This window comes from Accipiter gentilis, chromosome 30, assembly GCF_929443795.1.
Source record: "Accipiter gentilis chromosome 30, bAccGen1.1, whole genome shotgun sequence".
Taxonomy (NCBI): domain Eukaryota; kingdom Metazoa; phylum Chordata; class Aves; order Accipitriformes; family Accipitridae; genus Astur; species Astur gentilis.
This window is the reverse complement of record NC_064909.1, coordinates 9,602,712-9,626,489: the sequence shown is the minus strand read 5'-3', so window position 1 is coordinate 9,626,489 and position 23,778 is coordinate 9,602,712. Positions and strand designations below refer to the sequence as shown.

General features: G+C 42.9%; 1 protein-coding gene across 1 annotated transcript; it reads right to left on the bottom strand.

The window, feature by feature from the left end:
• Positions 1–987: 987 nt before the first annotated feature.
• DTL (denticleless E3 ubiquitin protein ligase homolog) lies at positions 988–23,392 on the bottom strand. The gene is made up of 15 exons (XM_049833489.1): positions 23,315–23,392; positions 22,907–23,032; positions 21,915–22,013; positions 21,527–21,588; positions 21,315–21,435; positions 20,767–20,832; positions 19,452–19,567; positions 18,702–18,775; positions 17,644–17,747; positions 16,548–16,652; positions 13,886–13,998; positions 10,130–10,219; positions 8,812–8,950; positions 4,077–4,936; positions 988–2,558 (listed from the first exon to the last, which is right to left on the bottom strand). Exons 1-15 carry the CDS (start codon positions 23,358–23,360, stop codon positions 2,490–2,492), a joined length of 2,190 nt encoding a protein of 729 aa, XP_049689446.1. The 5' UTR covers positions 23,361–23,392; the 3' UTR covers positions 988–2,489.
• Between the last annotated feature and the right edge of the window lie 386 nt (positions 23,393–23,778).

Here is a 23,778-nt window from a genome sequence, read left to right as displayed (position 1 = left end):
TACAAGGAAAGGTAATTCAGAGGTATAGCTTGCTGGCTCAAAACAAGAGCTCAGTCCTTTGAATGCATCTCAGGTAAAGACAGCACTGGTTACATTAAACCACTTGACAGACGATTTGTATCAGCAACTCTTCTATGCTTTTGCAATCATGATTTTATCATTATAAGGTCAAGGCAAGTTGGACATAGAAAAATGTAAGTTTCAGTTAATTCTCCTAGGCTCTGAACCAGGTTGACGTCAGCTTAAGATGAAAGAAATTCTGCCTGGTGGTCCATAAAACAAGCTGTTCTGCTAAACAAGTACTATTTGAAAGGAAAAAAAATCTCACATCCCCACACAATATTATTCATCCAAGTAGAAACCTATTAGTGTAAATCATCTCTAGGTAGCCATTTACAAGATATAAGAGATAATGGTTTGGCTGCAGAACATTTCTGGAGGAGGAAAATATTGTGAAAGAAGTGGAGGAACATGAAATCCTATTGTTGAAAAGTCTGACAACTCTCATGTACTTCAACAGGGTCCACATCTCCTTATTCTGCAACCTGTTCTTTACAAACTGCATTGAAGAATCCTGCATGAAAAACTGGCTGTAAGCAAGGCAGGTTGTATCCTACACAGTTGCTCTAATAATTAAAATTAAGACAGAATTCAATTCCAAACCTACTTATTTTACATTGTTTCTACTACTTCCATCTACCTCAATATCCAGAAGTAGGTTAAAATTAAACTAACAGATTTTTTTATGTTCCTGTTTTGCCCAGGACACTAGATCTCTCCAGATAATCACTTTTTAAAAATCTTTTTTTTTTTAAATAAGAATAGAAAAATGCCCGAAGCACTACCTTTCCCACTTTCCTAACGGCATCTCCTCAAAGCTCATGGAATGATGGCCTGTAATTCAATAAACAGGAGAAAGTTGTTCTGGCCCCTATATGTACCCGAGTTCTCCTGCTAAAAGATGCAACTTGATGATGACTACCTTTTTTTTTTTTAAAAAGCACACTACACATTTACTTTTACTTTTACTTTGTAGCTGTAAGAGACCTTTCACAGAAGCCAGTGTCTCTCAAGTCATTTATTTCCTTGCAAAATACAATCTACAACATAAAATATAAGTCAGCACATTTTCCTCTAATCCCTTTCAGTTATCATACTATTCAATGCTACTGTAAAGTAGGTGTGAAAATTTCAGATGGAAAACATGAGTTCGTTGGATCACATCCCCTTCAAATATCTCAATTCTTTTGTGGTAGAAAAACTTAAGAGGGATTCAGAGGTTTGTTTTGTTTTGTTTTTAAAGTTCACAGGAACTATTATACCAGAAAATAGAGTAAATGCTCCAACCTAACATAAGGGATCTTCTACTAGCTCCCCCTGGGGAAAGCATGACTGATGAGTTAGTATCATTAGCCAGCAGGACAGCGATCTAATTTCAGTGACTTTGTTCTATCAGCATCAGTGACAACTTACAATGGCAAAGCATTTAATATTAATATGTAAACTCTGTCAAGTGCTTTCTAAAATGTCAAGTGCCCCTCCCCCAATTTAAAAGCTATTATTTTATAGATACTGTATTATAAAAGTGTTATGAAGTTATGTTATAAGAAGTGTTATTAATGCCTTTGCTACAGGCTGAATCTGTAAGAGGTGACCGAGGAACCAGCTGTTATGGGATGCCTATTTGGGATAGATCAAACTAATTTTTCTAAGGCACCTTGCCAGTCTTTTATTTCAGAGAAGTGACAAGCTGTTGGCCTCAACAGCTGTAGTCCTGATGGCTCAAGAGCCAGCTAAGTCAGTAAATACAGAAGTTTTCTGACTGGGAGAAGAAAAGGGATGGCAAGAGGAGTTACAGGCATTATGTACTTGATTATACTTTGTCTCCTCTCAGACTATAATCACCATTGGATGGACGCAGGGCATTTAAAAGTCTTTGATATTTACTTAACGCATTCATAACTTCCCTGCTGGAAGCAGGTAGTCATTGCAGTACTAGAGGAATAACTGTAGAAATGCCATTCAGCACAAAGGGACGCAGATCTACCTCCAGTAAGTTTCCCTACATACATTCCAACACTTGATTTTCAGGAGGGTGTAATGATTTGCACATTATTCTTAAGGAGAGGAAGTTTCAACAGCGGATTAGTAACATAAACTGACAGACTATATGTGCCTGTCAACAATACGCAGCAGAGCTGTTGCTGTCTTTGGACTATAACAGTTGCCATGTAAAAAATACTGTTTTTCTTTTTTAAAAAAATCCACCATCTGAAGTCAGTAAGAGACCATGAGTAAGTATTGTGTAGGTTTTCCACACTCAGCTAACTTCAACTGTTAATGGCTTTAAAAACAGATGAATAAAACCCCAAGTTTATGAATGGCTGACAACAAACTGTGTAATCCCGACGCATCGTTGTCGGCGTTGCTAAATCTGGTCTTGATACCACAGTGTCAACATCCATCAGGTACAACTGCCGCATGCTGCTTCAGTCATTCTGTGGCTTTCTGTGGAAGTATGTGCAGATCTTCCTCATGGAAACTGAAGTGGTTGCAGCCTAGGCAGAAAAAAACCCAAAACCAACAAGAAATGTTTCTAGGTTAACAGTTCATATGCTGTAGGAGTCTTAAAGTCTCCCCTCTATCATTGCTCTAGTTTGTTTAGCTTCCCAACCAAGATAGTAAATGAAAGGTTCTTTAAAGGTTCTTTACTATAATCCGTTTGTCTCACAGATAAGAGGCTTATTACCTACAGGAAACACTGGCTAAAACCTAGGGTTGTCTTACTGCCATAAGAAAAACACTCTGGCTGCAGTTTCAGCTTCCCTACAGCAGATAAGAGAGCTGCAGATTTCCAAGATATAGCAGATCAACGAATGCTGCTGGTATTCCAGGCATGTCCTCAGGCTTTGTGTACAACACAGGAGCATCCTGAAATCTGAACTAGAGCATACTGGTCAGGAAAGGTAATTGTTCTATAGTAGTCTCTCTCCAGGGCAAATCTTTCTGTCTTGTGTTTAAAGCACAGCATAAAGCACAAGTATTTGTAGGTTTCCTTTAACCAAGATTTCTTCGTACAACCACAATATGAAGAGTTCAGGTGCTATGCATAACTTAAGGAGTGGTGGCTTGCCCACTTCATATCTGATAGAAGTGTTGGAAGAAGTGAAACAGGGTGAGAAATGAGATACCAAAATAAGCCTTAATGATGGCAACAACTTCTAGCATCAGATATTCAATTGAAAGTACAAATAAAATTTGATGACTGAAAATTTACCTAGCATTTACTAAAATAAGACTCAGTTAAAGACACTGTAGGACTTGGAGTCCAGTTTCAGAGACGAGTCAAGTTTGGTTTGTTTTTAAAAATGTAATTGTCATTTCTCAGTTTGCATGTTAAACCTTCATGCCCTCATGCCAACTTTTTTAGCTGCTTTACAAGCTTAACTTTCAGATCCTAGGATGAGCTCTATGTCAGGCTTCTTGTACATCAAAAGTAGGATTATGTAGGTCAAATCCTGCCCTCTCACTCTTTTACAATTCCCTTGCTTTCAATTGAAGGAACTGAAGGCATTATTTAGCCCCACAGTTTTAACATGGGTAACAAATTCTTTTGCTACCTGGGCTAGAATAGAATTTAGCTCTTACTTCCAATGCTAAAGTGGCTTTCCAGTAACATAAACAGGCAGATGTGACGGTGAACACATAAACAGTAGATCTGCCAGGAAAGGTGCTGTCATAATTGTGCTTCTCAGAGTAGAGCTGTATTTCAGATGACAGCTACACCCTTTGAACATGCAGCTGGGGACTGCAAGGATGTCTCAGCTCTTGTGTGCCCTAAGTCCCTTTAAACTGAGGGACACCACCATCCTAAAAATTCTGTTCCTGCACAGAGGGGATTAGTAGATAACAGCATCAACATATCTGGCTTATTAGGCCAGAAATCATCCCTTTTGTCCATAGTCAAAGGGATCCGATAATTCTTTGAATGCCTGAGCAGGAGAGAAGAAACAAGGGGAGAGTGGCAGCTAGGGATAACTTACTTCATGACCACTGTTGCTGACCATCCTACTTACAGTCTTTGGCGAAGTGGCTGCTGCCACAGCCTCTTGTCGTTTGGCACTGGGACTGCAAGATGGCGGGGGGCTGTTTGATGCACTCTGGCTGCCAGTTCTGCCAGTCCGTAGCTTCTCTCCCAGAGCAGACAACCAATTTTTTCTTTCAGGTGAACTATTCTCTTTATCTACTACCTCAGTGTCTTTCCTGCATGGAGATCTGAAAAGATGGGGGGGAGTTTGAATGCCCAATGGATTAATACGGCTTCCAGGAAAGGAAGGCTCTTTTGGGCTGCGGCTGGAGCCTTCGCGGTCATTATCCAAGTCAGCCAGGCTGAGAGAGCCTTCATCACAAGCTTTTTGGTCTGCAGCCAAGTGACATAAATTCAGCTTGGATTTCTTAGCTGCATGGTCCAGTTCAGTCACACAGCTACAGGCCAGCAGACACTTCTGTCCTGCATTGTCCTCCTTGCTGCAGTCAAGCCTTCTCTTGGCACGCTTTTCAAACTGTGAGTGTGGGGCTTTAGGAGAGCAAGCGGCTTCCAGGAGACCTTGGGTGACTTCTGCCAGGGCTTTTCTAGGAGAAGCCTTTTTCCCCACTTCTGGAGGAGAAGAGCATGGTGTCCTTGTAACCCAATGTTTAATAGACATTTTGGAGGAAGGGATCAGTTTGGGAGAAGCGCATGGGCTGGCTCCACTCTGCTTGGCTGGGGTGCAGGCTGCAGCCGTCTGGGTTTTGAGAGTGCCCGTCGGAGTGTTTGTCGACAGAGGAAGGTCTCCAGAATAAATGGGAGCACAGGCAGCCGGCCTTGGCGAGGAAATGCACGGGCTGCCCACAGCGAAGGCCTTGGCCGGAGTACTCTGTGGGCTGGCTGGCGGTCCTGATAGGGGAGAAATAAGTACTCTGATGAGGAACACAGAATAGCAGATTTAAGACAGCCCTTTTATAAACACCCCTTCCAACTAGCAGACGAGTTCAGCGCCAACCCTTCTTCCCAGATATACCCTTTTGAATTAAGAGATTGCATAAATCCCTCTAACTTCGGTTAAACTGGTACAAGTCCTATGTAAAATCCTGTATCATATTGATAAGTATAATACAGCATGTTTGTGTAGTGTCTGACATCTATCCTTTCTGTAACGAGCACTCTTACGTAAGCTACAGCCAAGGCACTGACAGACAGACAAAACAGATCTTGAATCTTCCAAGTTTATCTCGCCTTGCTGGAAGCCTTGCAGTGGCTCAGTCCAGACAGCTTTGTACAGAGATGCTGCCTGAAAGCAAGGCTGGTCCCCACCTGCACGACCATCTTTAACAGCTGCATAACTGAGTTGAGGGACAAAGGTACTGTAAGCAGGTCCCACAGCTAATTGCAATACCAAGGAAGCCTTACGCTGTAATGCCCTACCATATGAATAATGCTCCTAGTCAGGCATTAATAGTTGCATATTTTAAAGATGAAAAAAAAAAGAGTGAGAACAGGAAAGGACATACTTTGTCTTGTCTTTTTGCTGGAGGATTTTCTGCGATGCTATAGTAGTATGAAGACGGTAGTTATTTACCACACCCAGTGAAATGTGAGAAATTCTTCACCTCCTGAACAAGGACTTAAAATTCCAAAGAATATAAAATCTGTCACTGTAGTAAGTTATTTTTTTAAAACAAATGATTCCCAAACAGTATTTCACAGTGGCTTTTGAGCTCACTAGCCAAGATGTAAATCCCCCTGCTTTTAAAAAAGTGGTTCTGAATACCCAGCTTCTTAAAACAGTAGTCATAGGTAGGGGCATAAGGACCTCATTAGTAACAGTGGGAATCATATATAGCAAAGATCTTGGTCTGCAGCAATATTAGAGGGGTTTTAAAAATTTTTTTTAATTTTTTTTTTATTTCTGGCACCCTCCAACAGAGAACACATTAGCGTGTTTGTTAGATGCCTGCTTTCTCATTCATTTAAATTGTGGTGATGCAATTAAATAGAATAGCACCTTTTTTACTCTATGCATTTCCACTGCTGAGCACAAGAGCTCTAAACATTTTCTGGATACCAGGTGTTTAATCTGAACTCCTAATTCTCAGCATTAGCACTGTACTATAAAGCATTTCATTAGAACAATGAGAAGTCTAATGCGAATAACCTGCCATTTTCTTTAGGACGCTGGGCTGTCTCACAAATAACATGCCAAGTGAGCACCTACACGACTCTTTGATTATATACCATAAGCCTCTTTCGATCCTTCCTTTTACTGTATTATCTAGTATCCAAAATATAAGTACTGGTGCATCAGAGCAAAACTAAATAGGATCCCATATTAACAGATCTCACTACAAATCACTCTAACACACAGAGTTACATGCTCCTTTCCTGACAAAATATGCTACTTCATACCAACTTGCTTCAATCTGAACTAAGAGAAAGTAACTGCCAAGATGGATTGGTTCTCCTCATCTTTACTTTAATGAGCACTTACAAGACAATAATCTCTCAGTTGAGGAATTAGTTGCACTTAAAAATCTAAGCTCCTAGAGGTGGAAGAGAAGTAACAAAAGCTCAGCAACTCTCGATACCCAATGACCACCTACAAATTCATACAGCAGAAATATTGCATGACTAGCTGGGTATGAGCACTCCCAATCTCAAGTCAGCCTGAAGTTATACTGTGGAGACACTGGATAAAGGGAAAAAAGCTATCCTGAGAGTTGGATGGGTGTCACGGCAAGAAGCAAACCCAAACTTGAGAAACATCCCCAAACTTGAGATAAAGAATACAAAGATCAGGCTTTTTTGTAAGACTGCATGCATTATTCAGGCTTCTACTAAGCCAGTTCCAAGCTGTTTCCATTTATGCTGCCATTGCATGTAGTACAATACTGTAAATACCTGCAGTCAACCTGCATAACACCAAAGCAGGTTATTTCAGATGTTTCCTACCTTCTCTGCTACAAGTCTTCCAGACTGATATGATCAATCTCCACATTTGAAAGTGACAAATTGTCCATGCACAGGCGTGCTCCAGAAATTTGGTTACACAAAACCACAGAGAAAGTAGTACAACTTAGGGAAAACACTAAAATAATTTCCAAAGAAAAGGAAACTGTGCTTGCTACACTTGATGATATAGGTCAACAGTCAATACACAACCTCAATCTCACCATTTATTCCACATAAATGGGTGGGGAACTACCTACATCTCATCCCAGCAGGTCTGAAATAGTACTCAGCTTGCCAGCTCTCAATCAGTCTCTGCAGAAAACTCCTACGTTCTAACAGCACGTGCTTTGTGTTCAAGAGCCAAGGTCAGCAGGAAGCCTGCTGTTGTGTTTGCAGTGTCTGTGTACTTCCTCTTCCCTCCTGTGTTACTTTAATGCAGCAAGAGCAAGGAGAAATAAGTTTTTTTTCTAGTATAATTGCCAAAGCTGACTTGTAAAGTTTCAGTGTACAAGCTACTTCAGGTTTCAGGCTTCCAGACTAGACCTATGCTTACTTTTCTTTTGCTGAAACTACTACAGAAAGTTATTTTTGAGCCCTCTCTGAAGGTTCGTGCACGCACAAACCATTTAGCAGCTACAGAGCAGACCTGGCACTCGCCCTGCTATTGTCCTGCAAACTTCCTGCAAGACTGCTACTCACTGGCAAAAGGTTAGAGGTAATGTTATCCCATTAGTGGGATTTGGAGACCTTCAGCCTTTATTTGTGTTAGCCAAGGTGAAATTCATTTGGAGGGTGGCTAGAAAAGATAGGTGGAACACAGGAAGTCACACCAGCAGCTGCTGGGAAGCTATTGTAGTCTTAGTTTCAGAGCTACTCTACAGAGAAGCTCATCTTACTTCACTTTTGGAGGAGGGTTGTTCTCCTTTCACCTACTCTACTGTAACAAAATGCGAGTTTCTGACAAGTCAAAGTAGTGCTATGACCCAGGGCTCCTTTCTTCTGGTCTAGGGTACTGTCCAGTGAGTAGCTTCTCTATGGAGCCCAGATCTGCTTGCTAGGGGTGAGAGCATGCTGCATAGCTTGTCTGATTGCCTAGGCTTTGCAGGAAGGTATTGCATTTGTTAACTAGCCTTCAAATGTGAGTAGATGATGCTACTGATTAATTCTGGAACATTATGATCGCATCATGATTGTCTACACACATTTTTTAAGTACTTTCACTGCGTGGCATTTGCCTGTATAGACAGTCAGTACCACCGTATGAAGCTGAAGAAAGAGATGTAATATTGATAGCAGCAGCAAGGAAATCTGTGCAGAATTCAACTACTGGGCAGGAGGAAACAGTTCAGAATTCCAAGGCTGTATGTGTGCTGTCAACCCTTTACTGGGCAAACTAGTAAATTGGAAAAAGCATATGATCTTACTGCTCTCAGTTATTATTTGATATAAAAAAAAGCGTGACTTGTTGCTACAGTGCATGCACACATGACATCTCCTTTGACTGTTCAATTATTGAACCCTGCTGATACTGAAGACCTGGCTGCCCAGATGTATTGTGTATGCCCAAGCTGTATTAATGAATATTTGCTTTGCAGTCTGGTCATACAGACTTCGGCATACTTGTAAGCTATTCAGCCAGCTTGTCTTGTTGGTGGCAGAGGTATTTACAAGTAGAAATGTTTGTCTAGCTATATGAATTATTCCCTAACATGAAAAAAAATAGAAGAATAATAAGACAAGCCAAAGGCTTTTGTTGGTACAGAAAGCAGCCAAAATTCAGAAGCCATATTGCAGAGCAAGATATCTCAGCTGAGCAGCCTTACCTGCTCCACGTTGTTCTTCTGGTTTCTTGTGAGTGACCCAGCCCACCAACTTGATTTTTCTTAATGCTGATTTGTCCTCCTCAGGATGACGTTGTAAGCGCCAAATCCTCACAGTGTTGTCATCAGAGCACGTGGCAATCTACAGTATAAATTAGTTTATAGGAGTAACCAGGACACAAGAATCAGCAGCAAGGAAATGCTGTGGCCAAAGTTCATAGTAATCTGGATGGGAAAATGTCTCTCCTCTGACCTCTGTGACACCAATATTGTCCCTACAGAAAGCAACTTTGCCTCTTAAATTACTCCAAGCAGCTTCCTGTCCTGTCTTAGCACTACATTCTCCACTTCTCTTCATGCTTTGGCATTTGTACAATGGTTGATTATTTCTTACCTGTATCAGTAACAATTTTAAAGGCTATATTGGTCTGCATTTCCAACACATCATGACCAGGATACTGGGCTACGTCTAGATCACAGATTTCATCTAAAATGCTAATTCTCATATTTTTGTGCATCTTACAGAACTAGAACAATTCCTCCTGTTTGCCTGCAAGACTCCCACCCTCCTACACTGCAACGCTTTTCTGAAGACCCAGGGCTGTAGTGCAAGCTAGGGAAAGTGGCTGACTTGCTTAATACTGTGGGGTGAAAGAAACTGGCTATTATTAGGACACTGTCTAGGATTTTTCAGGGTTATTTCTCATTTTGAGCCAGGCCAATCATTTGAACCAACCTCCTACTGCAGTTCTCTTCCTTTTAGTGATTCCTGGTGCGTAATTACTGACCCAATTTCACTGTAGGTTTTTGGGTGTACACAAAAATATGTCATAAAAACAGCTCAGATTTTGAAAAAAGGTCACAATGAAAAGAGTCCATGTGGTTTTCAAAGGGTATTCCAAACTTCTTGCCACTCTGTACAAGACTAGCAGATGTTATCAATGGTCAGACAGGTAAGGAAGCTGTAAGTATGGATTGACAAAACAAGCTTTTACCTTATGAAAGCCCTGATTAAATGGTTTCACAGTTTTTTGTCTCTTACAGGTAGTGCCACAAGCTCTCATCAGGAGAGACCTTTGTTCATTTGCAATTTGCTAGGTCTTATCAAATAGCCTAAATTATTTGAAAATAATGACAAAGTTCTGATACATTGTACTCATGTGACAAGTTTGGTTTACTGCCCCGTCAAATGAATATTTTTAGAAATTATTGACTAAAAATTTCCTCCCAAATAAAGAAATACCGCTGCAATTTTGAAAAGCAGATGTTGCCACATCACATCTATTGTTTCATGGGAAAGACAATTTTCCAGAAAACAAACCTTGGTGAAGTCTGAAGGACACCAAGCAATGGAGGTAACTTCTTGAGAGTGACCAAGGAGTATCCATGGAGGAAGGCTGGGCTCAGAAACCTTAAAAATTCCATAGAAAAACAAGTATACAATCAGAAGCCTCACAGCCTAATATACATCACTAAGAAAAGACCCCACAGCCCACCTGTGAAGCATGTGAATACTTTCCACCTTTCCTATATGAGACAGATAAATCAAATGCTCTCAGCCTGTCATCATCAGGCAACAACGGATGGAGCCCTAAGAATCAGTTCATGTTTCATTTCTAGAGGTGAAGCAGCTGGTCAGCACTGAGAGGTACCTATTTGCCTGGAAACACTTGTCCAATTCCTGCTGTGCACAGGATTTCTGCCTCCAGAGTTGTCAGCCCAAAACATGACACAAGTATTTTAAAATATTAAGTACCTCTACCTGTTCTAGGTAAGCTGCTTAAAAGTTTGGGAAGCTCATACTTTGAATCAGGATAGGCAAATATATTGTGCTGCCATTTTACAAATGTCCCAATCACAGGTCAATGGTTTATTAAAAAAATAAAATCACCACCAGCAAAATCCTATAGATGAACCTTCACTGGATCAGAACTGGCGTTTGTGTGAGTGCGAAGTGCCTGTACCTCCTCCAACCAACCAGCTGGAACACAAACCCTCTTAAGAGTTCATAAAAAAGCTCTCTAAATCACTCATGCTCATTAACCTGATCTCCACTTCTCTTACACCCTTCATAAAATCTTTCTCCTGTTCTACAGTATTACTATTAATCTTCAATTACAGCTCATGTAAGTGACAGATACAGCTGAAGCTAGCTTGAAGTGGCCCAAGGAAGAAAACACACACGCATACACACAGATTATATCCAAGTTTTGCATGCTTTCTGAAGCTATGAGTCACCATTATTGATGTGACATTATAAGGGGGATTTATCAAGCGGATTTGCATAAATGACTAAGTGAACGAACAGATCCTTTACTGTGTGGGAAAAGGAATAGACATTACATACAGATTTCAAAGGAAGATGCAAGACATTGGGGAAGGCTTCTGATTTACACACAAGTTTTTCTCTTGTGGATCACCTCCTACAACAGCCTGGAAAACCGCAATTCAATATCCACCTTCAGATCTTAAAGTTGTTCTGATACAAACAGGTTCATCTTAACAGGCTGCTTTTTTTTCCCTGGCATAGCAGAGGCAATCACTTGACTAAATATCCACTAAATGCCTTGATCAGAGTATTCCCTTCTCTGCCAAAACACGCAATACTGTGGAAACTAAATCCCTATTTAGGGAATAAACAACAGGAGATCTTGGTGCGGAGAACACCTTTGTTTACATTTAATAGCAGTCTTGCTATATACACATAACAGACACAATAGCGGTCCAGTAGCCACTGATTGCTGAAAGGAAAGCAGAGGAAGAGAATTACTTTTGCTGGGACACACTGGTTTTACACTATACTAGTGTAAATTAAACCAACGACACCCAACTTATATTATCGTGAACTAAAGGAGGATGCATATTTACAGCTGTGTCCACTGTGTTTGGCAGAAGACAGTCAGCCAGTCTGCGCATGTTAAGTCAGGATTAGCCACAGTTCATGCTACTTTTTGCCTGATTTGACAGGATATTGGTGGGGAAGTTAGAGCTGTTGTGGAAAGGCTAAAAAGAGAATCCTAGGAAATGGGACTTTATTAGTTACTCCACTCACTGAAACAGCTGTTGTATCAATCTTCAAGATTCAGCATAAAATGGTGTATACAGTTTTATGCACCGTACGATACAGAAGCACTTAAATTCCAGTGCTGGGACAGACCAAAGGGTAGCTTAATATGGTCACCTCAGAGTGGTCCGTACCAAAGGATTCAAAGGACAATGGAAGTATATGTCTATAAAGGATATTTTTTACTACCAGGAAGGTATCTCAGCTAGGTACCATCTTTGTCGAGAGAAACCTCTCTGCTCTCTGGCTTTTATAATCTTAGGGTTGTTCAAGAGTCAGTTCATTAATCAACGGACTAGTAATTAAAAAAAAAAACCAACACCCAACACAATAAAGAATGTGTGCATTGCCTGGAAGTGATTTATATATGGAAACAGACTGAAACAGCGTCCTTGTCAGCAATAACTTCTAGCCACAGTGTTCCTTGGGAATTGCTGACCAAAACACAACTTAGCAATGCTGTAAAAGTTTCTCAAAGAAATAATCTGGGTGGACAAGGTCTTGCTCTGTCCTCAACAAGGTCTTCCTCTGCCTTTTATTCCTCTCTGGATATGGAAAGCTAGCGCTCTTCATTAAGTTCTTTCCAACATTACCTGTTAATTGCTCATGCAATATCTAACCATGTTTTTTTCACAACAAAGTAAATCCTCATCCCAGGAAAAGATACATATGTTTCAAAGTCAGTAAAATCTGCCAATATTTAAAACAAATTAAGAAGACGCTGGATATGACAGAACTAGGAAGAGACAGTTCCGCTGGAAGTCCTACTTTCTAACAAGACTGTGGGATTAAAATAAAAGTAGTGATCTGATGATTTATTTAATAATTAGGTAATATGATCTGTCACTCATATGTGACAGCAACAGAAGCCTTCTTTACACAAATGCATTTTAAATGTGCTTAAATGCTGAAACTTTAGATGTAATGACATCCTTGAATGCTCTTGACCCAGTCCCAGCCTGTGTTCCAAGAAGGTATCAAAACACATGAATGCAGGATGCACAACTCAAGTTTGCACAGGCATTTTTGCTGAATTCGCACAGAACATGAGGAAGGTTAAAATTACACCACTTGGCATGGGAGTAGCCATGCTACCGCACTCCTGCTACTACTGAGTAAGCAACCTAGCTGCTTACAAGTGTTCTCCAAATCAAAGAGACTACATGCTCAAACCACAACCTCGGCAGGCTGACCCTCTGCTCTGAAAGGTTTGTATTTTACTTTCAAACACATCATGAAAGGGATAAACAAGTCAACATTCCCTAAAAATTAACCCAAACCTGAAATAGGCAGTCACCTGTGGTTTCTGTCTATTCTACTTCACTAAGAAATCTACTCTGTTCCCATATGGTTGTCAAGTACGGAGAACAGAACTTGAAGCACGCCTTATTCTGAGGTCCCTGCTATTAACTTGGTGACATTTGCATTTCCTACACGTCAGTGCAAGATGCCAAGTGACGAACCCTCTCGGCTGTCAGACTGTGCTTTGGAATTTCGCTGAAGGCTCTGGCTGAGCCCTTGCTGTAATACAAAGGCTTTAACTACTGTAAATTAAGCATGAGAAAAAGCTGTGTCTGAAGCAAGAGCTGGAAAAAGGAGAGGTAGGGGGCAAAAAGTTCCCTTTAAAACAATTATATTGTTAGGTTTTTGCTAATGTGCTCCATTGCTAAATATGAACCAAGAACTGTCTGTCTACTTGTCATAGCTGGCTGAATCAACAGGATTGAAAGAGGATTTTAATGCCCATTAAAACCAGATTAAGATCAGCAACTTGCAATAAGCAGCAGTGATGAGAGACGTATTGATGGCAAGAGGTTAGCTCTGTTTAAACAGTTACATCTAGCCTTGACAGCAACAAACACACTCTGGGCATAACATGCCAGGAGCTAACCCCACGCTGCTTTGAGTAAGAGTGGGAGGCAGGGAGTGTCCTACATGAACAAGAAAAGCAAATGAAACAAAAGAGCAGAGCAGCTCCAGGTTGCACACTCGGGTCTCTCCCAGTAGCCTCACCTTCCAGATGTATGCGTTGCAGTCACTCGAGCCACTGACCAGGAACTGGTCGTCTGGGCTGGTGCTGGATTTGATGTAAAAGGTTGAATTCTGATGCCCGCTGAAAATGGCCACTGTGAAGAGAAAAGAAAAAAAAGAAAATAAAAGCCCCACTCAATGCACAGCTGTCAGTTGCGCAAGGAGGGCTGATCTTACAGGCTTTTCCTGCCTAGCCACATACCCTCTGGAGAAAGTGGTTACACTGCTCCCTTGCTCTGGGGCTCCGGCTCTGGCAGCAGGAAGTTTTTGTTATTCAACTGGAGCCCTTCAGGCTTCCCAAACAAAGCAACAGCTCTCTCCACAGCATTAGGAAGCTGTGGCAGTTTCACTAAACCTTTAGCCTGGCCCATATCACAAGCAGGCAGACATCACCTGGGCTGCCTCACTACTCTGGTTAAGGTTCCTTGTCTCTTCTTCACTCAGTCACCATCACCAGCCCTGCTACATTAACAAGGGCAGTCGCACAGAAAACACAGCAAGGGCCTTCTTCCACCCAGGCAGTGACAAAGGCGCTTGCTGTTCCTTCCTCCTGCTGCCAGCATCTTTATCTCATAAACAAAACTTGCATCGTGTCAGCCACGCTCACTGCCTGCCTGTATTTAAAGCCTCAGGAGTGTTTGCTGAAGCCTTGAAACCATCACCCCGAATGGCTGCTGTTCCCCCTATTGCGAGGACCTGAAGAGCCGGCAGCCGGCACAAGAGCTGCATGTGGATCTAGAGTACTCGGCCGCACCGTTTTCTGTCCTCTCCTCGGGGCAGAAAGGGCAAGTTTCCTGATGTAGCACCAGACAGGGCTGGCAACCCCTCTACCAGCCCTGTTTTAATAGTGGTTTTGGCAAAGGAGGCAACCCACAGACCAGAGGACAAATGGCTGTCCTTGGCGGTCTTTGAAAAGTTGCAAGAACCCCAAAATATCCCTTAATTTTTACTCATAGCTCTCTCAGCGCAGTGTTTACCAGACAGCAAATCCCTTCCTAAGCCAGACCTACCAGCAAGTCCTGCTACAGCGGGGATTTCCTCACACCCCCTTGCAAACTACAGCTGCCTCTATACTAGGTAAGCGCAGCCGCAGTTGGGATAAAAGCCGTCGAAGGAGGAGAACGGCATGAACCTGCGGGCAGGCGCTGCCCTCTGCGGGAACAGCGGCACACCGAGAAGCCACACATGTTTCATCCAGCAGGATAAATCAAGATTGCTCGCTGGATTTTATCGGCTGCACACAAAAGGCAAGAGCTCCATGAGGAGGCAGAGGGCGGGATGCCCTGTGCTTTGGAGAGCCCACTCCTGCAGACAGATGGGCCAGTGAGCATATTTCCACAGCTCAGCGGTGTCACCAGGGCTTAACCTCAACAACTGACCTTTTAATATTTACTACTTGCACCATGTCTCAACTCTGGAAGCATTCCCACCCACCAAACTGCCTTCCTGGAGAGCAGACAGAAGGACACATTGTTAATTTAATTTCAATTAACTGAAAAACTAAGAAAAGGCAACGGAAACTAAATCACATGTCTGGCTGGAAAGCATCTAGCAAGTTTTGCCGCTTTCTGAGAAGCAGCCACTGGCCTATGACAAAGCAGCTGAGTGCACCAAAGGCTGTGGGTCATCTTGGCAATGTAAAGGTCACAGATGCAGAGCTGAAGGAATCTAAAAAGCTGAAGCATCTCCACAATATGCTGGGCATGCTTTCTTCCAGAAACTGCAGTAGGAGCTAAATTTAGAAGACACCTTAAAATATCTGAATACAACATAGCAGGTGATCACTTTACATGGATTCATATCTAAGAATTTGAAAAATCAGTGACCGCCAGTAAGCAGAAGATTCAAACTTGCTTCAGGTGGGTAGCAGCTGGACACTAGCCATTCCTCACCAGATAACTAGAGTCAACATGCAAACTACCATAATTGTCTGTCTGGGTGAACCAATATCGGCACTTATGAAAGTTTTTGTGCTATTAGTTTGTATTGGTTTTGTGTGGCAAGGTTTTGGTAGTTGCGGGGGGGGGGTACAGGGGAAGAGTGTGATGAGCCCTTGCCCTGAGGAGGTGAACCAGGAGAAAATAACGTGTGATGACCATAAACCCCATCCCTGTCCCCCTGTGCCGCTGGGGGGGCTTGGTGGTGAAATCCAGGAGTGAAGTTGTGCCCAGGAAGAAGGGAGGGGTGGTGGGAAGGTGTTCTGAGATTTCGTTTTATTTCTCATTACCTTGCTCTGGTTGATTTGTAATAAATTGAGTTAATTTTCCCAAATTGAGTCTGTTTTGCCCGTGACGGTAATTAGTGAATGATCTCTCCTGTCCTTATCTCGACCTGCAAGCTTTTTGTTATATTTTTCTCTCCCCTGTCCAGCTGAGGATGGGGGAGTAATAGAATGGCTTTGGTGGGCACCTGGTGTTCAGCCAGGGTCAACCCATCTCATAGTTTTATGTGGATGGCTTAACACAAAACATGAACAGCCCTTGTAACAGGTGCCTTCTCTCCTGGGTAGCTTTAAACGTAAGAGAATAGAATAGGTTTCCTAAGCATTCAGGCTGGTCTCTGTCTAAGTCATAGGGAGAAACTCACCTTTCTATACTCTGTAACATCTATTTTTTGCAGCTCTTTTCACAGGTATCATGCTTACCTGGAGTGGTCCTTAAACTTGACATATTGAACATGTAGATACTGTCATCAGTGCAGTTAGCAAACAGATTAGCACCAGTGGAATCCAAAACCAGGCTAGAATATCCTATAGAAAAAGAGAGAAGTTCTTCATATGAAATCACTCCACAAAAAACATTTTAGAAAACAGGCATCTCAAAAAATGCCTAGAGAGGGAAATTTGGAAGGGATCTCCATCACGTACAAGATTGTCATTGGGAAGTTTATTTGTTTGGCAGAGCACTTGTTGGAGAAGGACAGTTTCTAGAATAACATCTACATTTTCTCATGAGGAGGCAGGGTGATATTTAGAGGAATCTCACCTTCAGAGAAGACAAGTGATTTATTTGATAGTTTCAAATGGGTAACAGGAACAACCAATTCAACAACCAAGAAGCAGAGACTACAAATAAATAGAAACCCTCATGCTTTGGTAGAATAAGCCATCCTCTGATTTGCTAGTGATTTAGGTTCCAGAAAAATCTTTCCCTGCAAGGAAATTATTTCACAACCATCTCAAGGATTTCCCTCATGTTCTTGGGACTGACACTGACCATTACCACGTCAAGATACTTGATTAGACAAGTCATCAGGAATTACTGTGTTCCATCAGGGCACTGTAAGGCGTTAAGATACAAAGAAGCACAGAGCAACACAAATAAGAGAGCTACTGTTTTTGATAACAAACAACTTCGAGTATTGCTCGACTCTGAAAGGTTGTAATGTAAAAACCCAGTCTGGTCTGTTGTCTCTGCAAGATACAATGCAAAGAAAGAGTTCAATCTGATTTCTACTCATGCATCAAAACAACTAGCTAAATTCTGTCTCAAGAGCTCTATTATTCCCTCATCTTCATTTCTGCAAATACACTGCTGAGGCTTATGCAAGTTTTTACCATTGGTGCAATGATACAAAAGCGGGGCAGTTTCACTCTTCAACTTGAAAATTTGGTATTGGCAATCAAAATACCCTGCCAAGCTTGTCAGTCTGATCAATTGGCTAAAAAGATAAGAGATGACACTGACAGTACTTCTTAAATTCACTTTGCACTTTAACAAATACATCCTCCAGTAACTTACCAAGTTTGCGAGTACTGGTCCCAGGGTAGCAAAAAGACTTGAAAGGCACCGGGTCCTGACGGTAAGTGGCATAGTTCTTGCGCAAGTCCCATACTTTGATCACACTGAAATAGGAAAGCACAAGTGTCTTCAACTTCAAAATTTCTTCTGCAATGCTGATAGGGCCTTCTAAGAGCACAGGAAGACAGGCTGCTCATTACTGAGGAGTGTCCAGTGCTAAGGAGCAGAACTGGGCGGAAGTAGAGCAGAGATGTGCTGAAAGCAAAACAATCGCTCTGCTGGGTATGGATGAGGAAGCAGCACTGTCTTCTGTAACTAACACATGATACAACAAGAGCCTGCAAGTCAACTTTCTTCAAGTAGTAAAAGAAAATACAAGGATGCCTTTATACTCCTGACTTGTAGTTTTAAAAATTAAGTCCTTCAAGTTTTTTCTTGCTCTCAGGAGCAAGCCTCTCTCACTAGCCATAGGCAGGAGAGTCAATCTACCTTATCTGCCTCAGAAAGGCTCTGACCACATGGAGCCTGCTAAAGAATTGAGTCCTGGGAGGGTAATCTCCACGCTAATCAATGAGACAGTTTGCTCGAGCTCCAAGATGCTGCAACGGATCTGGCACCTAAAAGAATGCATCTTTTGTAACTCAAGGCAACATTTTCTCAAGCATGCCTACACATAGCCAGGCACCAACCACCCACTTGCATCCCAAAACAGCTCACTGTCTAACAATAGTCTGTTTATGTGTGGTCCCACAGGTCCTTAAGAATAGAGAGAGATGACAACAACTGCTCTCGTTCTGCCCCATAGCTAAGACACTAAAATGAGCATTTACCATATATGCACAATTTGTCCCACCGCTCCAATCTCCAGTAAGGAAGAAAAGTGGCATTCAGCTTTGCCAATGCAAGCTGGCAGCGTAGCTCTGCTTATTCTACCTAATAGTAACTCATTAGCCTTGTGGGCCACTGAGTGATCTTACAAAAAAAAATCTCCCAATCTTTTTGTGCTACTAAGAAGAACACACAGAATAGACAGAAAAGCAGACATCTTCCCTCCTTACCCATCAACAGCTCCTGCAGAGATAAGAGTATGCTCATCCTGAAGCAGCACCACAGTTACACTCTGCTGGAAATCCTTAAAAAGAAAAGAATTAAAAACAACTTTATTTTCTTTCAAGGTCAGCAAGATTTTGCTGCTTAGTTCAAGGCCAAGTAAATACCAAGAAAACCTCCTCATAGCCAAGCAGGAGAACCTGGAAATACTAGATGCCATTTAGGACACAACAATCCTTTGAACACTCCTACCAGTGAAATTGCCACTGAGCGATGAGTGTTTGGGCAGCAGTTTGAGATTATACCTCTCAGGTCAGAGCTAACAGAGCTGCCTTCATTGCAAGGTTTAATAGATTAAATAAGACCAGGTCTTACTCCAGTAAGGCAGTAATTATTGTGGTCAAGTTAGGGAGAAAAAAAAAGAAAGGAAAAAAATTACAACTCTCCCTATATCCCCATTAAAAAAGGAATGCTGACCACTCCGTTCCTCTCCAGAAAAAAAAAAAAAAAAAAGTATTTTCACATGGCTTTTGCACAAAGATGGCTCTGATGGCACATGGGTTGTTAAACAACTAAACAATGTCTAAAATGAGCCATAGCAAGTGACCATGACACAAAAACCTACCTCTGCAAAGAAAGAGAAGCAGTTACCACATTCAGGGCAAACGTTTCTCACAATAGTTACTTAGGAAGACTTCTATGACTAACATTGTCCTCGGAAGACAGGCCTACATTTTGTTTGCTCCCCAGATGCCTACCACCAAGGGAGCAAGCCCTCTTAGGTTCTGCCTCTTCTTCTTCGGTTTGGAAGGAGTCTGCTTGTCAACCACATTGTGTGCTCCACTGATTTGATTCACCTGCCTATAAAATCCATCTGAAAGAAATCAAAGACATGTCAATTAATAGTTTCTATGCAATTTTGCTATCACTTTAATAAAACAGGCATCAGCTTGGAATAAGTCCTAAAAAGTGGCTGAGACCAACCTATAAAATCATTTAAATGTATTCTGAAAACAAAAATGGTTAGTTAGATACAACACTGACAAGAAGAACACACTAGAAAACAGGACCATATATTGCAAAAAGTTACAGAGGTCAAAATAGCGTGGACATTGAAACTAAAACTGATCTAGGCAGGCTGCCTTTAGAAATCATTACCCCTTGGTCTGGTCTTCAGCATGGATTCTGGTCTGGAGCATTCAACCCATCTCATCCTGAGCAGATCTGTACTCACAGGAAGGTTTCCAGTGCTTTTCCACTCTATATTATAATTTTCTATTTAGCCTTTTGTCTGCTACTTCTCACTTTATGAAACTTATTGTTTTCCTAGAGTAAAGCAACTTTTCTGCTTTTTTTCCTGTACATTCCACTTCAGTCATGTGGAGCCTCCCTTTTCCTGCACTTGCAAGTTTGAAGAGCCAGGGAACCTGAGACAGATGGAACAGTGAGACATGTCCTGGCAGCACAGGCCAGGAAACTGCTGGGACAGAGCAGGGAACTGGGAAGAGGCCTAAGGGCATGACCTGACCAGGGAATGAAAAGCTCCAGGAAACAGAAAGAGAGGAGTAGAATGAGCTCACCCTGCATTTAGTAGGTTAGGTATTCCCACAATATATTCAGTTGCTCCCAGCGCTCACAAGCTCCTTTGCTCCTGCACTTTCTCTCTTCCCTCCTACTCTGGCAGGAGCCTTCCCAGGTTTGCTTCATCCCTCCAGGTGGCTCTGACCCAAGCACTCTCACACAGCCCATCTATCTCTGTGCTGTCCCACAAAGGGATGTATTCTGTACCCCCTTATCTACTTACCAATACACAGGGTATTATCAGGCCAGCATGTACATCGTGCTGCAAATCTGAGACTGTTACAAAGTGGAAAAATGTATTATACATAGAAGAAATACCTATTCCATCCTATTACTGTACCAAAGCAGTACACTGTTATCTGACAATCCTTCTCTTCTTACTGAAGTGTTGCCTGTATTGTGAACAAAAGCATTACTCCAACAAGTACATCTGAGTACTACTTTTACACGAGACACTGAGCTTTTTTGATACATATCTGAAAGTTCAGTTACCTTTCTTGTTGCATCTGGTATCCCAAACCATGATGTTTCCATCTCTGCCTCCAGTACAGAAGACAGCTAAGAGAGAGAAAAAGAGTGCTATTAGCTTCCAAAAGTGTTAATTTAATTAACTGAATGCAGCACAATGCCATCTAAGTGCCTCTGGCTCCTCTGCCCCAGCACTTGGGATGCCAGTCATAGAAATACAAAAGTTGGGCCATTGTTCTGGCATGATTTTTAACTAGTTTCCTTACTCTCCTTATTCTTTTTTTACTACTACTCTAGGGAAACCTGCTTACAAAAAGAGTATTTACACACTTATGTATGGAAGTAGGTATTGTATCTTAAACTTGCCCAAGATCAGGAATGTGGAGATGGTAGCATCAGGTCACTCTGAAGTTCCAACAAGTTAGTTTTGCTTCACTGGCTGGGTAGCTGCTCAGTTGGCCTGTGCTATTTGTAACTGTCAGTTTCCAAAGCCCTTTTTTAGCCCCCAAAGTACCAATGTGCAGGAGGAAAGAAGAAGGAAAAAACAGACAACAGGGAATATCAACATTTACCTTTCTCAAATCTAGAAAAAGCAACAGACTTGAGGCTACACTGGTGACCTTTACATATGCCAAGAAGCTCGCTGGCTCTCACATCCCACACCTTGGCTGTCTGATCTCCTGAAGCAGTGACCTTCGGAGGAAAAAATAAAAAGCTTTAGTCAGCTTCTACACACAGTTGCCAAAGCATTAAAAATAAAGTTAGATGGCAAAAGACTGCTTACAATCTGCTGTTCCCCTGGTACCCAGGCAAGGTCAAATACAGCATTTGAGTGAGCCTGCCATTCTAAGAAGAAAACAAAAGCCAAGATTAGTTCAGTGCATTGCAGCATGGTATTTTGCAGAAGACTAAAGAACATCAGACACTGAAACCAGAAAACTTGTCAACAGCTTGCCTTAGGCATGAAAAACAATGCAGAACAATTCACCTACTACTGCCATTTAAGAGCATACTCATGCTACTGCTTTGTAAAGAAGACTCAGTGAAGTATATGAAAGGATTTAAGTACTGCCCACATTTATGTTTAAACAACTTGCAAAAAGCTTTCTTTGGTTCCAGTAAATCATGTACTTGTCACATCAAATGAAGATCAGGTTCTATATAACATTTACCCTTAAAGATGAGTTTGCTGGTAGTTTGAGCTTCAGTATCATACAGTCTAACAAATCCTTCTTCATTTGCGACTGCCAGTATATGCTCCAAATTCGGGGCTGAAAAGAAATTGAAATGTATTTGTGTATTATGGAGCTGATTCATAATCATGCCCCTGCTCTTTGTGAAGGGTCACAGACACTTTAAATAGGGTACACAGGAAATAGATAGCTGTGAAATAAACAGTATTTACATAGCAATTTAAATGTTCAAAATGCAGAAATATTGGCCAGCATTTTTTCTAGGTGTTCCATTCAGGAACTACTATACATGGGCAATCAGATGGCTCAAGGAGCAACTTTTGAGATGATGGCCTTTTTCACCAGCTGTAATAGTTCTCTAGTTAAGAGTTTTCTGTATCTATACTACCTATCATCTACAACTTCCAGTACTTTCTATGGATCTGAGTTGGAAAAGCAGGAAGCTACCTTGGAGAAACGTATAAGCTCACACCAAAACTAGAGTACTATAAATTAAAGAGTTTTGCCCTAAAGATCCAGGAGCTTCCACGCTTGCTTCGCTTATCATGTATTTATCATGGGGAAACGCTACATGTAACAGTCTACCACCTCCTTGATTTCTGCATACTATTCTCCACCATGGTTTATCTTTCACATATTTTGAACAAAGCCCAATTTTTCACCGACGTAGCCTAGCACTGTCACCAAGAGGACATACCTTGAAACAGACAAAGCTGCAACAGAGGCAAAATAAATGCTTTGTAGTTCTTCTTTAAGGGAATACTTTCCACCGGTATACCTAGGAGCACCATGATCCAATCTAGATCACATCTAGGTGCAAGTACACTATTACCAGCTCACTTTAAAACAAGAAACTCTGAAACCAAATCATGAGACGTAGTTCAACAACAACAACAACAACAACAAAAAAGCTGATAGCGAGCGGTGCCCACGCCCTGACCCCTAAAAGGGCCTTTCGAAGGTGACTTTACCCGCAGAGAAGGTGCAGCCGAAAGGAGGGACCGGCACGCCCGTTTCCCCGTGAGAGAGGTGGTCATCTTCTTGGTTGCACTGGTAGCTATCCAAGAGGTGCTGCAGGGGGAGCGGCGAGGACCGACCTACAACGAGACAGGCGGACCGTAACCGCACCAGACACCACCGACTCGGACGCGAGGAGCCCCGAGGACCCCACAGAGGCTGTGGAGGCGCCCGAGCCGCCCCCTCCGCCGTCGGGGGGAGGGCGGGAGGGTGTCTCACCCGGCGGCTCCGGGACCACTGCTACGGCAGCGGGCGGCCCGGGCTCACGCCGCCGCGGTCCCGCCGCCCGGGGAAGAGGCAGGGGCGGTGCGGGACGGGACGGGACGGAGCGGTGCGGGGAGCGGCGCGGCCGCGGTACTCACGGAGCGGCGCGGCCGAGGAGCGGCGGAGCAGCGCGCGACACAGCATGGCCAAGAACAACCTGCGCGCGCGGACCCGGCTCGTGGCGCCGACTCCCGCCACCGACCGACCCGCCAAACGCGCCTCGGCCCCTCATTGGGCAGCAGGAGCCCGCCGCGCCGCGCCCTCTTCCTCTGATTGGGCGGCGCAGAGGGGCAGGGCCTCCGGGCCACACCCACCCTCCGGCCGTTCACCGAGAGGCAGCCGCCGTGAGTGGCCGCGGCCGGTGTGGCGGCAGACGCGCGCACGCGTCTGGGCGTCGCGCCTGCGCACAAGTCGCGCGGCGATGGTGCGGCCGCCCCTGGGCTGAGGTGGCGGGAGGGTGTCTGCGCATGCGTGGTGGCTGGGCCGGGCCCGGGGTCGAAGCCGGAGCAGGAGCAGGGGCAGGGGCAGGGGCAGGGGCGGGGAGCGACGGGACGAGACGGGA